Below are 17,570 nucleotides of genomic sequence, written 5' to 3'. Positions count from 1 at the left end.
AGCACTGGATTTCATTGATTATTGGGCAAATCTTCTGAGCCTGACTTCTTCCAATTACTCAAGGCTTTTCCCTAATCAAGTTATTGTGAGCTAGTTTATAGACCACAGAAATAGAATATGCAGGTTTTAAAGCATTAGGCTGTTCCCTATAATTTAATCTGGCACATCTCTGAACTGAAAGAAAGTTTTAGCCATGTATTCAAAAGGTAAATAGAAAGATGGACCTTTTAGAATTTTATTTTTGTGCTTTCTTTTTAACCTGGAGAACAATGGTAGGGTTGTATACCAGACAAATTAGAATCAATCATTTATCACCACAGAAGTCCGAGTCTGAAATCCTTATTTGTTGGTGAAAACAATAATGGTCTACAATTTGTCCATAAACAGAGTCAACGCCTCAAGTAAAGAATCAAATGTTTTATATAGAAAGAAGGAGAGGAAAGAAGGGAGGGAGGGAAGTATCAAAGCCCAAAACATATTAAATACCAAGGAAATGGGAGTCTGAAGGATCTTCACACATTTCTTTTTATAAACAGTCATCTACAGATTTTACCATTCTCTTTCTCTACCCATATGATTCCAAGTCTGAACTCATTTTGCAAGTCTAATGACTGGAACGTGAAATATTCTTCAAATGGCTCCACTGAATGGATCTGTAGTCCATCATTGTAGAGTTGGAATGATGTCATAAATGGTCACATTTTAATCCTTCCTGTATTTTGCAAGTTGCGGGGTTGGGGGAGGGGCTAGAAGAAAGTGGTTTCCATGTGATATTCTAAGCCTGAATAACTGAATACAAATCCTGAAAGTAGGAATGAAAAAACCTGTTCTTTCTCTATGACTAATGCTAATTTTTCTTGCACACACAAAAAAGAAATATGTCTCTCTTTAATGGTAAATTACCATTTATTGTAAATGTGCCATATGAAGGAAGCCATAAGTCATTATTATTGACCTATTATGATTCATTCTGCTTTACCCTGAATTAAATAAAAATGTGCACTTTAGGATAGTATACTTTTAGTTCAAATGTTCTTTTCCTGGACTCATGCCCACAGACTTTCCAGTGGCCCTGCTTGGGGGACTAACAGCTCTGTCATCATAATCACTGGGCTGTCCTTTCTTCTGCCCCTTGCACAGGAGATGGTTCCTAATCTCTGACTTATTGGCCTCCTGTTCTGTGTATGAAATAAAAATGTTCATCTAGACTCCAGGGATAGTTGAATACCCAAGTATGTTGGTATTGTATGTAGTTCAGGATCCAGGGAGAAAAGCCAAGAGAGAAACTCATTTAGTTGAATGGAAAGTGGATATGTTCAGAGAAGCTGGTGCAAAGTTACTCTTGAGGAAATGAGAAATTAAACTTAGGTGGAGGGCAAAGTGAAAACACACAATTAACTCCTTGAAACAAAAACAAACCTTACTCCAGGAGAGAAAAATAAACATAAATTGTAAAGTAAAAAGTAGAGAAAGGAAAGATTTCTCTGTTAGCTAAAGCAAAGATTATTAAAAATATTCATGAGTATGTTTATTCATAGGTATCTCTGCATGTGGTTATACATTTCTATCTGCCTTGTCTGACATATCTAAAATTAATATGTATTTCTAATTTAGTAAAATATATACTTTTTAAATAAAAAATTTCTTTATTTTAGAGTGTATTCTGACTACTATTTTTAATTTTGAATGTTAAATTTTCATACATATCCAATATATCATATATAGGATTCATCCACGTGTCCGCATATTGACAAAATGTTCACGCATAGGACTAACACCTTACTCATCCCTGTGTCAGATCCTGTGTATAAAATATAAATATTTAAAAGTTGTTTGATTTTTCCTAAAAGGGCATATTCTGGTGACTCACATGCAATAGACTAATATACCATGAATTTCTGATGGTGTAGAACATACAAGCCAAAGTCCAGTTTCTGCTCAGAAGGAGAAGTAATTGATAATATGAACTTGTAATTGATACAGCATTCCTGAGATGTGCTCCAAATGTACAGGGAAATGGTGTCAATGCTGCTGTCTGTCCAAAGCCCAAACTCTTTGTTCCAAGGCCAAGATTGCAAAGTGCAAAATATTTGAATGTGAATGAAAGAACTTCAAGACCAAGTAGCAGCACATAGAAAGAATTTAGGTCTGGTTACAGGATCTGTGGTTGGTTTGATGATATTCTTTCTTTCTTTCTTTTCTTTTTTTTCCTGGTATTTGGAAATGAACCCAGGGACACTCAACCACTAAGCCACATCCCTAGCACCCCCGCCTTTTAAAAATATATTTTATTTAGAGATAGGGTCTTACTAAGTTGCTTAGGGCCTCGCTAAGTTGCTGAGGCTGACTTTGAACTCGTGATCCTCCTGCCTCAGCCTCCCAAACTGCTGAGATTACAGGCTTATGGCCACTGAGCCCAGCTTGATGGTGTTATTTCTTAAGTAAGAAAGAGAGAGAGAGAGAGAGAGAGAGAGAGAGAGAGAGAGAGACAAGAACCAGGCAGACTGGGGGTAACCCTTCAAGAAGCAGAAAGTATCATTTGTAAATGTAGACTAAGAAAGACCTCAAAGTATGTTCAAGGAAAATTGTCAGCAGAATGCTACTCCTGAGAACTACCATCAAGTGTTATCAGGGAGTGTGAAATGTTTCCAAAAGAAGGTAACAGAGGGTAAATAAAGGGCAGACCAGAAAAATTATTATAAGTATAAAAGTGTGTGTATGCCAATTAGCAATAAATATTGTAGGAATAAAAATAGCCCTCAGCATGAAGAAGGAAGGTTACTTGGTAATTAAGGAAATTGAGAGGCTTATTGGACATCTAAAATATCGGGAAGGAAGATAATGAAAGCATAATTGCAGATAAAAATTATAAGAGTGTCAAAAATGACTGAGGAACGCTGAAGCTGCAAATGAAATGGAAATATCAAAGCGGTGCAGATGACATATTACTGGTGTCTTAATTGCTGAAGGTAAAAAGGAAAGGGAAGAAATGGTGACAGCAGCAAGGAGAACTCCGGCTCCTCTTTGAGAGCTGCTCACAAGAGGGCAAGTCACGAAGTGACAACCTGGCCATGGATTAAAAAAAAAAAAATTTCCAAAGAGATTCAGTCAGTTTTTAAAAACTTGGGCAGTCTGGATAGACTGCTGTACAAGGTTACTGATATTTTAGTTATTAACTATTAAATTGGCAATTTTATATGGTTCATTTGATAGAATTATCAGAGGAACCACTGCTTAGTGCTAAGATTAATCACTATTTATTGGGCTGCTTTGTGCAAAACATCATTTTGGAACTAAAGAAAAATAAATCTTGTCTAGCCTTAAACTGTTTCTTTAGCAGGTATGAAGATCTCCGGATGGGGATGCATGCAGGCCGTGAACTCTCGAGGGGAAGCCTCCTGTGTTTTTTTTTAGCATATGTCTCAGGTGCCCAGACACAGAAAGCATTTGTCACTGAATGACCATTATAAATAAAGTTTTACTGAATTGTAAGATGAAACAAACAAAAGTGAGTTTTGGAATGGCCCTTGCAATTGCGTTGTAAATAAGCGTCCCCGACGGAAATGGTGTTCGATGTTGACAGTCCTTCTATAACATTTTCCCCATATGGGAAGTTCCATAACTGTAAATAAAACGAACCACCAATACTGAGTACCATTAAACAAGTCTACCTCTGCTTGATGGACTTTAATAAATATTTGCATTAAGGGAAACGTATCAACATCCCTCAAGGGGTTATTCTAGAGACTAATAAGACAAGACAGTTATTTTTCAGCAACAGCTAAATAATTGGTATTTGATAAAGTTGTCTGATTCACTGATAATTAAAATTATAAATGAGTCTTGTTTGGCCTGAGTGATTGTTTATGCTCTGCTGACTCTGCCCTTTAAGTACTGGGGCATGTAATTAGACCCCTCTTTGACCTTTGAGTATCATGGTGACCACATCGAGGCTGTGACATCCATGACCTAGATAAGTTCTTGGAAGCAGATGGCGTTTCGGGCAGAATTAACATGCGCTCCTATTACCATTCCTCGGCTCCTCACAGATGACAGAGAAAATGACTCCAGGATGTCACATCTTGGACAAGTTATGCTACTGTATCCTAGAGCTTCTTTTATTCCCTGAAGAAGTTAATGGTAGGCAGATGACCCACAGTTAATATTCTCTAATGTCCCTTTCTTCCTTGATTTGTTTTTCTACCATGTCCTAGGTGACAGACTCTTATATCCAGGTATTGGAATATATGCACGTGTGTCACCATGTAATTGTCTGGATTCCTTGAAGTACTATTATGTTGAACCATGAAATTATCACTATTTAACTGGTGTTTATGTCCTCCCCACATAAGCAGTGAAGAGACACATACTAGTTAAATATTGACTTTAAGCAACCAGGTATACCAACTGTCTAGATTTAAAATCACAGCATTATAGAACCTAATTTCTGGCAACAAGAGTATGTCTAGTCCAATTCCTTCATTTTACAGGTAAAGAAATAAAAGTGGAATCCAATGGTCAAATGATATGCCAACAAACACCCAGCTGAGTTGGAGTCAGGACTAATTTAGGTCTTGGTTTCGTCTTTTTAGTTTTACCTCCACTTAAAGATGACCTGAGAGAATGTTGTTCATGAAACTAACATAAGTTGAATATTTCTTTCTACATTTTTCCCCTCAATATTATTCCAATACAATATTTTCAAACCATATTCTTTGTAGTTTGAGGTTCCACATGTTTTCTTGGGGCGGCGGGGACAGAGATGCTTCATAGGTTGTCTAGTGGTAGGACTCAAAATCACCTTAAGCTTACAGTTTTTTATGCAGGAGCCTTTGAACATTAATAATTTTAATCAATCAAATTGATTTATTCTATTTATTTTTAATTGACACATGATAATTCTGCATATTTTAGGGTACAGCATGATATTTCAGTGCATGTATGCAATGTGTAATGATTAGATCAGGGTAGTTGGCATATTTATAACTCAAACACTATTATTTCCTTGTTTGGGGAGCATTAAAAATCCTTTCTACTAGGCATCTTGAAACATGTAATTAATTGTTGCCAGCCATGGCTACCTTATTTGTTATGGAACAGTAGAGGTTATTTCTCCTACCTAACTGCACCCTGGACCTGTTACCCATCCTCTTTCCACACCTCCTCTCCTTTGCCCTCCTTAGTCCCAGATCCTGGTACAGACAGTTTTACTCTCTACTTCTATGAGATCAAATTTTCCACTTTCCACATATAAATGAGAACGTGTGATATTTGTCTTTCTGTGCCTGGCATATTTCACCTAGTGTAATATCCTCCAGGTTTGTTCATGTTGTTGCAATGACAGGATTTCCTTCTCTTTTATCCTCTAGTGCTGCCCTGGAGCAGGATGCCCACAGTTAGCCCATCTGAGATATTTACTCCTTCCGCTCATAGTTGATAATAATTAGTCAATAGTTGGTCCTAATTTCTTTCTTTATTGTTTTTATTTTTTTCTTGCTCTCCTGGGGATTGAACTCAGAAGTGTTCTACCACTGAGTTACATTCCAAGCCATTTTAATTTTTTTTTTTATTTTGAGACAGAGTCTTGCTAAGTAGCTGAGGGTCTCACTAAGTTGCTGAAGCTGGTCTTGAACTTGTGGTTCTTGTGCCTCAGCCTCCTTACTTGCTGGGATCACAGGCATGTGTCACTGTACCCAGCAGTTGGCAATGATTTTTAATAACTCTAGTATGAATATGAGGTACTTTGATCTACACAATTTACCTCTTGTTTTTCAAAATCTCTCTACTGCCATAAAAGAAGCAGATTATTATACCCTTCTCATTGAAGTTTGTAATTCTTATTTATGTGGTTCATTGCAGGTAGACTTTCCTATTTTTTTTTAAATCAAAGAATCTTACTGAACCAAACATATACAATGATCTAACTGAAGTCATTATCCATCCTTCCACAAAAAAATAAAAAATTTGTCTTATTGGATGTCAAATTTCACTTAGATCAGCCTCATTGGAAGTTTTTATACTGTTGCCACCTCTTTTATATATTCTTCTCAGTATTCCAGCATTACATGATTAGCAACACAATTGAGTCCATTAACCAGAGAACAGTGAATTTGAGCACCATCTATACTTCCCACCAGGCAATGAACTTAGCATCAGACTGATGGATGTGGGTTCTATATAGTAGTAAGAAAAGCAAGCTAAGCAAATGTTTTCTCCTACTACATTCTCAACACAACATAGAATGCATCTGACTCCAGTGGGCGGGTTTATTCCATGCATACCAAGTTATTCTCCAGTGGACACCTATGGGCAGCCCGTGGCTTAACTCCATTCTGATACTTTCTACCTGGAGTTAGAGTTAGATTTCACAGGTTAAGACCTCAGTCCCACCAGACTGTCCCCAAACAACTTTAGATGCCAATCACAAGTCAGGGTTCCTGGAATTTCTGATTGACTTGCCATAAACTGGGTTTTCCCATGATCACCTCCTGATTACTTAGCTAGAATGGCTCACAGGACTTGGGGATACATTTTAGGTTTATTATAGAGGATTATTGCCAAGGATATTACAGAAGTACATAGTACGAGTGTAGAAGGCTTCAAAGCACAGGAGCTTCTGTCCTCGTAGAGTTGTGAGTACTATCCTCCTGACACATGTGTGTATTCACAATCCTGGAAGTTTTCCAAACCCTGCACTTTAGGAATTTTAATGGAGGCATGATTGATTATTAACTCAATCCCCAGTTCCTCTCCCATCGCCCTAGGAGGAGGGAGGAGCTGAAAGTTCCAAGATTCTAATCATTGTTTTGTCTTCTGGTGATTAGCCCTCTCCAGGAGCTTATCAGGAGCTGCATGGTTAAAACAATCACCAAATCTCTTATCATTCAGACAATATCATGGGATCAGGACCTGGAGTCAATGACCAAATATTAGAACAAAAGTTATATCTAACATCTTTGTTGCTTAGGAAATTACCAGATTTTTAGGGAGCTTTGTGCCAGGAACCAGGAACATACATGAAGTACATATTTCTTTGTGTGTGTGTGTGTGTGTGTGTGTGTGTGTATTACAAGATTGCAGATTCATATATGAAGATGTATAAGTTTCTATAATTTCTAGTTCCTTATACATAAAACTCAAATAATAATGGTCTCTCTCCTTAAGTGATGATCATTATGGAAATTAGATGAAAGAATGCATATAAACTGGCCAGTTGAAAATGCTTTAAAAGAGGTTGAATGATTCTTCTAAAACTGATCCTCATCTTAAAGCCACAGACATCAAGAAATAGAAATGATTTGATATGATTTTTATTTTCCTGTAAGAGGATTAGAAATCTTTCTGGCAAAAATAAAGTTCAAAAAAATAAGCTGCATCAGCACATTTTTTTTATGTAAATATAAAACATACCTGAAAAATTCAGATGGGCCAATAGAAGAAAGAAAAATAATCTATGGTCCCATCATACAAATATAGCTTTTTAAACATTTTGTTGTATTTTCTTCCATGTATTAAAACTAATTTTTATAGTTAATTTTGATGGCAGCATACTTACATTTTCCACTTTTCCACTCTTCATATTAAAGCACAAGCAAATCCTTAGGTTATTATGTTAATTCATAATCTTTTGTTATACCATATGTCCCATTGGATATAACTGTAGCTTACAGATCCTTTTGCCTTTTGTAGATGTCAGGTTCTCTCCAGTTTTCTATCATCAAATGTTCTCTTTCTATAAATAGCTTTTTGCATAAAATTTCTTCTGTATTTAAGAACATTTTCCCAAGGTAACATATTATAGGAATGGAACTTCTTGGCAAAAGAGGCGATTTCATTTTAATCTCAACTTCATTTTCTGTTGATGTTTGTAACCGAATTTCCCTTTGGTCTTCTTTTAAAAGTCACTTCATTCTCCATTGTTGAAATGGAATTGGGGATAAGATAGTGATTAGTTGCAATCATTGACTACAAATTGACTTTCTGTGCACCTGGGAAAATAAGGTTTAAAATTCTCACGGGAGCTGTGAGGGAACAAGGGATAGGACCAAGACTCCACCACTGATGTCTGAAAAGATGTTTCAAGGACGACGAAAATGGCAAATCCTATCATTGTGTTTTTTTTCTTTTTTTTTTTAATTGGTTGTTCAAAACATTACAAAGCTCTTGACATATCATATTTCATACATAAGCTTCAAGTGAGTTATGAACTCCCATTTTTACCCCAAACACAGATTGCAAAATCATATCAGTTACACATCCACATTTTTACATAATGCCATACTAGTAACTGTTGTATTCTGCTACCTTTTCTATCCTATACTATCCCCCCTCCACTCCCCTCCCATCTTCTCTATCTACCCCATCTATAATTTATTTCTCTCCTTGCTTATTTTCCCATTCCCCTCACAGCCTCTTATATGTAATTTTGTATAACAATGAGGATCTCCCTCCATTTCCATGCAACTCCCCTTTTCTCTCCCTTTCCCTCCCCCTTCATGTCTCTGTTTAATGCTAGTCTTTTCTTCCTGCTCTTCCTCCCTGCTCTATTCTTAGTTGCTCTCATTATATCAAAGAAGACATTTGGTATTTGTTTTTTAGGGATTGGCTAGCTTCACTAAGCATAATCTGCTCTAGTGTCATCCATTTCCCTGCGAATTCCATGATTTTGTCATTTTTTAGTGCTGCATAATACACCATGGTGTATAGATGCCACATTTTTTTAATCCATTCATCCATTGAAGGGCATCTGGGTTGTTTCCAAAGTCTAGCTATTGTGAATTGTGCTGCTATGAACATTGATGTGGCAGTATCCCTGTAGTACGCTCTTTTAAGGTCTTCAGGGAATAGTCCGAGAAGGGCAATAGCTGGGTCAAATGGTGGCTCCATTCCCAGCTTTCCCAGGAATCTCCATACTGCTTTCCAAAGTGGCCAAACCAATTTGCAGTCCCACCAGCAATGTACAAGAGTACCCTTTTCCCCACATCCTCTCCAGCATTTGTTGTTGTTTGACTTCATAATGGCTGCCAATCTTACTGGAGTGAGATGGTATCTTAGGGTGGTTTTGATTTGCATTTCTCTGACTGCTAGAGATGGTGAGCATTTTTTCATGTACCTGTTGATTGATTGTATGTCCTCCTCTGAGAAGTGTCTGTTCAGGTCCTTGGCCCATTTGTTGATTGGGTTATTTGTTATCTTGTTGTCTAATTTTTTGAGTTCTTTGTATACTCTGGATATTAGGGCTCTATCTGAAGTGTGAGGAGTAAAGATTTGTTCCCAGGATGTAGGCTCTCTATTTACCTCTTTTATTGTTTCTCTTGCTGAGAAAAAACTTTTTAGTTTAAGTAAGTCCCATTTGTTTATTCTTGTTGTTAACTCTTGTGCTATGGGTGTCCTATTAAGGAATTTGGAGCCCGACCCTACAATATGTAGATCGGGGCCAACTTTTTCTTCTATCAGACGCAGAGTCTCTGATTTGATATCAAGGTCTTTGATCCATTTTGAGTTAACTTTTGTGCATGGTGAGAGGAGAGGATTTAGTTTCATTTTGTTGCATATGGATTTCCAGTTTTCCCAACACCATTTGTTGAAGATGCTATCCTTCCTCCATTGCATGCTTTTAGCCCCTTTATCAAATATAAGATAGTTGTAACTTTGTGGATTAGTCTCTGTGTCCTCTATTCTGTACCATTGGTCCACCCGCCAGTTTTGGTACCAGTACCATGCTGTTTTTGTTACTATTGCTCTGTAATATAGTTTGAAGTCTGGTATCGCAATACCGCCTGATTCACTCTTCCTGCTTAGTATTGCTTTTGCTATTCTGGGTCTTTTATTTTTCCATATAAATTTCATGATTGCTTTATCTATTTCTACAAGAAGTGCCATTGGGATTTTGATTGGCATTGCATTAAACCTATAGAGAACTTTTGGTAATATCACCATTTTGATGATGTTAGTTCTGCCTATCCATGAACAGGGTATATTTTTCCATCTTCTAAGATCTTCTTCACTTCTCTCTTTAGGGTTCTGTAGTTTTCGTTGTATAAGTCTTTCACCTCTTTTGTTAGGTTGATTCCCAAGTATTTTATTTTATTTTTTTTTGAGGATATTGTGAATGGAGTGTTTTTCCTCATTTCCGTTTCAGAAGTTTTGTAGCTGATATACAGGAATGCCTTTGATTTATGCGTGTTGATTTTATATCCTGCCACTTTGCTGAATTCATTTATTAGTTCTAGTAGTTTTTTTGTAGACCCTTTTGGGTCTTCTAGGTATAGAATCATGTCATCTGCAAATAGTGATAATTTAAGTTCTTCTTTTCCAATTTTTATGCCTTTAATTTCTTTCGTCTAATTGCTCTGGCAAGTGTTTCGAGAACTATATTGAATAGCAGTGGTGATAGAGGGCATCCCTGTCTTGTTCCAGATTTTAGAGGGAATGCCTTCAATTTTTCTCCATTCAGAATGATGCTGGCCTGTGGCTTAGCATAGATAGCTTTTACAATGTTGAGGTAAGTTCCTGTTATCCCTAGTTTTTCTAATGTTTTGAACATAAAGGGATGCTGTACTTTGTCAAATGCTTTTTCTGCGTCTATGGAGATGATCATATGGTTCTTATCTTTAAGTCTATTGATGTGGTGGATAACATTTATTGATTTCCGTATATTGAACCATCCTTGCATCCCAGGGATGAATCCTACTTGATCATGGTGCACAATTTTTTTGATGTGTTTTTGTATTCGATTCGCCAGAATTTTATTGAGGATTTTTGCATCTAGGTTCATCAGAGATATTGGTCTGTAGTTTTCTTTCTTTGAGGTGTCTTTGTCTGGTTTCGGAATCAGGGTGATGTTGGCCTCATAGAATGAGTTTGGAAGAGCTCCCTCTTTTTCTATTTCCTGAAATAACTTGAAAAGTATTGGTATTAATTCTTCTTTGACAGTTTTGTAAAACTCCGCTGTATACCCATCCGGTCCTGGGCTTTTCTTGGTTGGTAGTCTTTTGATTGCTTCTTCTATTTCATCCATTGATATTGGTCTGTTCAAATTGTGTGTATCCTCCTGACTCAGTCTGGGCAAATCATATGTCTTAAGAAATTTATCGGTGTCTTCACTATCCTCTATTTTATTGGAATATAGGTTTTCAAAATAATTTCTAATTGTCTTCTGTATTTCTGTAGCATCTGTTGTGATATTGCCTTTTTCATCCCGTATGTTAGTGATTTGATTTCTCTCTCTTCTTCTCTTCGTTAGCATGGCTATAGGTCTGTCAATCTTATTTATTTTTTCGAAGAACCAACTTTTAGTTTTGTTAATTTTTTCAATAGTTTCTTTTGTTTCAATTTCGTTGATTTCTGCTCTGATTTTAATTATTTCTTCTGCATTTGTTGTTGTTTTGTTCTTCCTTTTCTAGGGCTTTGAGATGAAGTGTAAACTCATTTATTTGTTGGATTTTCTTTTTTTTGAGGAATGACCTCCAGGCAATGAATTTCCCTCTTAAAACTGCTTTCATTGTGTCCCATAGATTCCGATATGTTGTGTCTGTATTTTCATTTATCTCTAAGAATTTTTTGATTTCCTCCTTTATGTCTTCTGTAACCCTTTGATCATTCAGTAACATATTGTTCATTTTCCATGTGATATAGGATTTTCCCTTCCTTCTTTTATCATTAATTTCCAGTTTCATTCCATTATGATCAGATAAAGTGCATGGTATTATCTCCACCCCTTTATATTTACTAAGGGTTGCCCTATGGCATAATATATGGTCTATTTTTGAGAAGGATCCATGTGCTGCTGAGAAAAACGTATATCCACTTGAAGATGGTTGATATATTCTATATATGTCAGTTAAGTCTAGGTTATTAATTGTGATATTGAGTTCTATAGTTTCTTTATTCAACTTTTGTTTGGAGGATCTGTCCAATGGTGAGAGAGGTGTGTTGAAGTCACCCATAGTTATTGTGTTGTGGTCTATTTGATTCTTGAACTTGAGGAGAATTTGTTTTATGAACGTCACAGCACCATTATTTGGTGCATAAATATTGATAATTGTTATATCTTGTTGTTGAATGGTTCCTTTTAACAGTATATTATGTCCTTCCTTATCCCTTTGGATTAATTTAGTCTTGAAGTCGATTTTATTTGATATGAGGATGGCCACCCCTGCTTGCTTGCGAGGACCATGTGCGTGGTATATTTTTTCCCAACCTTTCACCTTCAGCCTGTGTACGTCTTTTCCAGTCAGATGTGTCTCCTGGAGGCAGCATATTGTTGGATTTGTTTTTTTAATCCATGTTACCAGCCTATGTCGCTTTATTGGAGAGTTTAAACCATTAACGTTTAGAGTTACTATTGATGTATGTTTTGTACTTCCAGCCATGTTTGATTATTTATCTCTTTTTTTTAAATTTAGTTTGTTTCTCCATGGTTAGCTTTCCCCCCACCGTCTGTCCTTACTGAGGTACTTCCCACTGTTGGCTTTGGTTATTGTTATTCATTTCTTCCTGGTGTAGTATTTTGTTCAAGATGCTTTGCAATGCTGGTTTTCTGGCTGCAAATTCTTTTAGCTTTTGTTTATCATGAAAGATTTTTATTTCGTTGTTGTACCTGAAGCTTAATTTTGCTGGGTACAGAATTCTTGGTTGGCATCCATTGTCTTTCAGTGTTTGAAATACTTTGTTCCAGGATCTTCTCGCTTTCGGTGTCTGTGATAAAAAATCCGTTGTTAACCTTATTGGTTTACCCCTGAATGTAATCTGCCTCTTTTCTCTTGTAGCTTTTAATGTTTTCTCTTTGTTCTGTATATTGGATATCTTCATAAGAATGTGTCTTGGCGTTGGTCTACTGTGATTTTGTATGCTCGGTGTCCTGTATGCATCTACAATTTGTATATCTGTTTCCTTTTTCATTTCTGGGAAGTTTTCTGTAATTATATCCTTTAGCAGGTTACTCATTCCCTTGGTTTGAATTTCTATCCCTTCCTCTATCCCGATGACTCTTAAATTTGGTTTTTTTATGTTATCACATATCTCTTGGATGTTTCTCTCGTGATTTTTAACCAGCCTATCTGAGTTGGCTAGACTGTTTTCAAGATGATATATTTTGTCTTCATTATCTGACATTCTGGCTTCTACTTGCTCCACTCTATTAGTGATACTCTCATTTGAGTTTTTAATTTGGTTTATAATTTCCTTCATTTCTAAGATTATTGTTTGATTCTTTTTTATAATCTCTATCTCCTGATAAAGATGCTTAACTTCTTCTTTTATCTGTTTATGTAATTCATTCTCAATGTGTTCTTTCGCTGCTTGAATTTGCTGTCTTGTATCCTCTTTAAGGTTCCGTTCCATCTGTCTAAGGTGTTCCTTGAGTTCTTTATATGACCATTTTTCTGATGACTCTATATCCTCCTGAATATTTAGGCTGCCCTGCATTGTTTGCACTCCTTTTCTTCCTTGCTTTTTCATGCTGCTCATGTTGCTTCTTGTTCTGTTTGACTGCTGAGTTACTGTTTACTCCTATAAATTTATTTGATGCTTGGGAGGAAAGGTATTAGAAGGGAAGGGAGGAAGTCACTAAAGAGAATGAGAGTAAGCAGGTAGAATTCAAGGAAGGGGGAATAAGAAAATTGAAAAGAAATGTAAAGACAGAAGAAAAGAAGGAAAGAGAAAAAAATAGAACATTTAAAAGAATTTAAAGAAAAATAATAATAATAGAAATGAAAAATGAAATTAAAAATGGAATAAAATAAAATGGATTAAAAAAACATTTAAAAAGACAGCAAAAAAAAAAAAAATTTATAAATGCAGTCCTAGAGTTCGATTAACTGTTCTTCCAGTAGATGGAGCTATGCCCACCGGGCCAAGTTTCTCCTCTCAGTAGGCAGGAGTCAATCTCTGTGCAGCAGTTCTTCCTCACGGACTGGGCGGGTCTCCACTCCTGCTGTTCGCCTTGTGGGCGGGGCCTTTCACAGAGCCCGTCGGGGGTCGTTTGCAGCGCCGGGCTGGCAGGTGGGGGGTGGTCGTCTGGAGCCCCGAACCGCCAGAGGCGGTTCACAGAGCCGGGCCGGCAGGGGCCGGGCAGGCAGTGCCCTCTCCCACACTCACTGCAACGCGTGGGCAGCGGGTGTTTGGCCTTAGCTGACGGCTGCTCACAGAGCCGGACGGGCGGGGGCCCAGGCAGGCAGCGCCCGCTCCTAAGCTCGCTGCAACATGTGGGCCGTGGCCGTCCGGTGGCGGTTCACAGAGCTGGGCCGGTGTGCGCCCAGGCAGGCAGCGCCCGTTCCCAAGTTCGCTGCAACGTGTGAGCAGCTGCCATCGGCGGTTCACAGAGCCGGGCCGGCGGGGGCCCAGGCAGTCAGCGCCCACTCCCAAGCTCGCTGCAACGTATGGGCAGTGGCCGGCGGCGGTTCACAGAGCCGGGCCGGCGTGGGCCCAGGCAGGCAGCGCCCGTTCCCAAGTTCGCTGCAACGTGTGGGCAGCTGCCGGCGGCGGTTCACAGAGCCGGACCGGCGTGGGCCCAGGCAGGCAGCGCCCGTTCCCAAGATCGCTGCAACGTGTGGGCAGCGGCCTGCGGTGGTTCACAGAGCCGGGCCAGCAGGGGCCTAAGCAGGCAGCTCCCACTCCCAAGCTCGCTGCAATGTATGGGCAGCGGCCGGCGGCGGTTCACAGAGCCGGGCCGGCGTGGGCCCAGGCAGGCAGCGCCCGTTCCCAAGTTCGCTGCAACGTGTGGGCAGCTGCCGGTGGCGGTTCACAGAGCCGGTCCGGCGTGGGCCCAGGCAGGCAGCGCCCGCTCCCAAAATCGCTGCAACGTGTGGGCAGCGGCCGGCGGCAGTTCACAGAGCCGGGCCAGCGGAGGCCCAAGCAGGCAGCTCCCGCTCCTAAGCTCGCTTCAACGTGTGGGCAGCAGCCGGCGGCGGTTCACAGAGCCGGGCCGGCGTGGGCCCAGGCAGGCAGCGCCCGTTCCTAAGTTCGCTGCAATGTGTGGGCGGTGGCTGTCGCTGGTTCACAGAGCCGGGCCGGCGGGGGCCCAGGCAGGCAGTGCCTGCTCCCAGGTTCGCTGCAACGTGTGGGCAGTGGCTGTCCGGCAGCTGCCGGCGGCGGTTCTCAGAGCCGGGCCGGCGGGGGCCCAGGCAGGCAGCGCCCGCTCCTACGTTCACTGCAACGTGTGGGCTGCAGCCATTTGGCGGCGGCCGGCGGGACTGTGCCCCTGCTCTGCATTGCCGAGATTCAGTCGTCTGGGACAAGCTGACACCTCCAATTAAACTTACTAGTTCCAGGCAGGTCTCCTTTCAGCAGAATTTTGCTAGAAGTTTCTCAGCAGGATGCATGTAGGTGTATTGATGAGTCTCTCTGATCCCGTTACCACGGAGGCATTGAAAGTGCTGCCTCCTCGCTGGCCGCCATGTTGGGTCCCCCCAAATCCTATCATTGTGAACCACAATAAAAATAAGCTGGCTTCACACAAGAAGGCCTCGAATATTTAATACCACAGTCTCCTTCTGAGTGACATCAGCACGAGTACCTAGAAAGTTATGTGGACCATGAAACAGGACAGTTCAAGTTCATTTTTGCGTAACCACAGCTTTAAAATGTTTCTATGTTGCAGGCTGACCATGAAGAGATGGCTTTAGTTCTCCTACATCAAAGAGATCTCCCTTTTGTTTTGGCTGTACCTTGGCACACAAAGGCCATGAACTTGGGCCACATTTGTTTTTGTTTTGTTTTATTCTTTATTTTTATTTTTTTTTTTTTTTGAGATTTGGCCCTGTATTGAATTGTCAAAACAAAAGATATGTTGCAGCTGTTCTTTTGAGAGATTTATGCTCATATTGTCTCTTTGTTCTCTCTCTCATGGATGGGAAACAGGGCTAAGTTGTAGATGTTCGCCAACAAGGTATAGTGGAAATGGCATGATCTATAGACTCAATGATAGCTTAAAGTTCATATTCTTCCACATGCTTTCTGAGGGACTGCAGCAAGTAGTTCATTTAATCTTTATGAGCCTTTGCTTTCTCATCTATACTTTCTCATCTATACTTTTTGCTTTCTCATCTATACTTTCTCATCTATACTACACAGGTTTTAAAATCACATTAACATGGTGTTTGGAACAAAACTGTCCCAGCCTTTATAAATTCTAAATGTTGATGCCTCTTGGCCTCAATTTTAGGACTTCTGTTCCATTATATCCAACCTCTACCCCTACCCCAACTGACCATATCTAAATTATCTCTGGGACTTTCAGGTATATCTCCTGTCTACATTTTACTCATTTACTCAATACGTATTTATGAAATTCTGACTATATTCTGGACTTTGGGGATCAATGCACAAGACAAAGAATGTCCTGGATTTCATGGAGCTGCCATTCTCAGTGAGAGAGAAGGGAGCAAATAAGATCAGTATGTTGATAGCAAGTCGTGATGAGTAATATCAAAAGCTATAAAACAGAGATGAGATAGAAGGTGGAGAATAGGAAGTCATGTGCCAAAGTCCTCTCTGGAGAGGAGCAGGTGAGGACATCCACAAGTCACCTGAGCAATTTGCTTCATCTCTGCTTCCATTGATGCCTTCTTGGGGGAAGGCCTGTGGCTGGGGAAGTTGGCAGTGCAGTGGAATCACTCTGACTCTGTCTTCCCACTCTGTCTCAGTTTAACTACATTATCTGGTTCCCAAAGATCAAAGCTTTGCAGTCTCTCGTGAACCCAAGTTCTTTAGGTTCTTACCATACCCTTTCTGGTCCAAGATGTTCAAAGGATTCATTTGGGACCACTCCCTCTTCTAACCCTTCCCCCTGAGATTCCAGCATTCCCTTTCAGTCTTCTAAAGCAAATCCTCACTTTCCAGGCCAATACAAAAAGCCATCATACTTATCAATTTGTGCAGATGGATGTTTTAACATGGGAGTATGGTTTCCATCGCTCAGGATTCCACCAGAAGAAAAAACTACTGCAGGGGAAGACTCTGAGATAAAAGTCAGAGCCACTGTGGTTAAATCTGGCTTTTCCCCTTGCTAGCTTTGTGACACTGGGCAAATTTCTTAACTAGCCTTGACCTTGGGGCCCTTATCTATAAAAGGGACAGGAATAAGGTGCCAGCACATGGGATCCATCATGAGGGCTCAACTGATGAAAAAGAGGGAAAGGCATCTAGGAACAGTTGAAGTCTGGGTAGTGGGAGGTCCTATGCAGCTCAGATTGCTATGGTGGCCAGGCCTTGTTACGTTACAGGATTTTTCAGCTCCTGACAACTTATAAAGGCAAGGAAAACAGTCAATTAAAGTCCAGTTGAAAATAAGAAAGCTTGCCTCAGGGAAATTTGCAAAAATATTTTTGGTTGGGGGAAAGTGGAATGTTATTTGATTTACTCCCAGTATAAAACCACTTGGAAAGAAGAAAATCAAGGCCTAGGGGACCTCTGGGAACAGTCAGCTATGTTGTCATAAGTCAGTGACTTAATCCCCATTCATAATGAAGCTCATTTGCTGGTGTCCCAGGGAAGCTAGCAGCCCTTTGCTTAGTGATTTAATTGCTTGCTTGCTTCACTGTTTAAAGCTGCTTTGCAGGTGCAGACAT

General features: G+C 39.7%; 1 protein-coding gene across 1 annotated transcript in view; it reads left to right on the top strand.

Moving 5' to 3' along the window:
- LOC308641795 (uncharacterized protein) overlaps positions 1-15,373 on the top strand; it is a gene marked incomplete at its 5' end in the record, with an annotated part of 47,849 nt that extends 32,476 nt beyond the window's left edge. The window contains 2 exons of the mRNA XM_081280390.1: positions 13,968-14,249; positions 14,691-15,373. Of these exons, the coding sequence (XP_081136516.1) occupies positions 13,968-14,249; positions 14,691-15,257 (849 nt within the window). The 3' untranslated portion in view covers positions 15,258-15,373. The remainder of the gene's footprint in view (positions 1-13,967; positions 14,250-14,690) is intronic.
- Positions 15,374-17,570: the final 2,197 nt, after the last annotated feature.

Source organism: Spermophilus citellus, assembly GCF_964194105.1.
Source record: "Spermophilus citellus genome assembly, chromosome: 2".
Lineage (NCBI taxonomy): Eukaryota > Metazoa > Chordata > Mammalia > Rodentia > Sciuridae > Spermophilus > Spermophilus citellus.
This window is presented reverse-complemented; position numbering and strand designations above follow the sequence as displayed.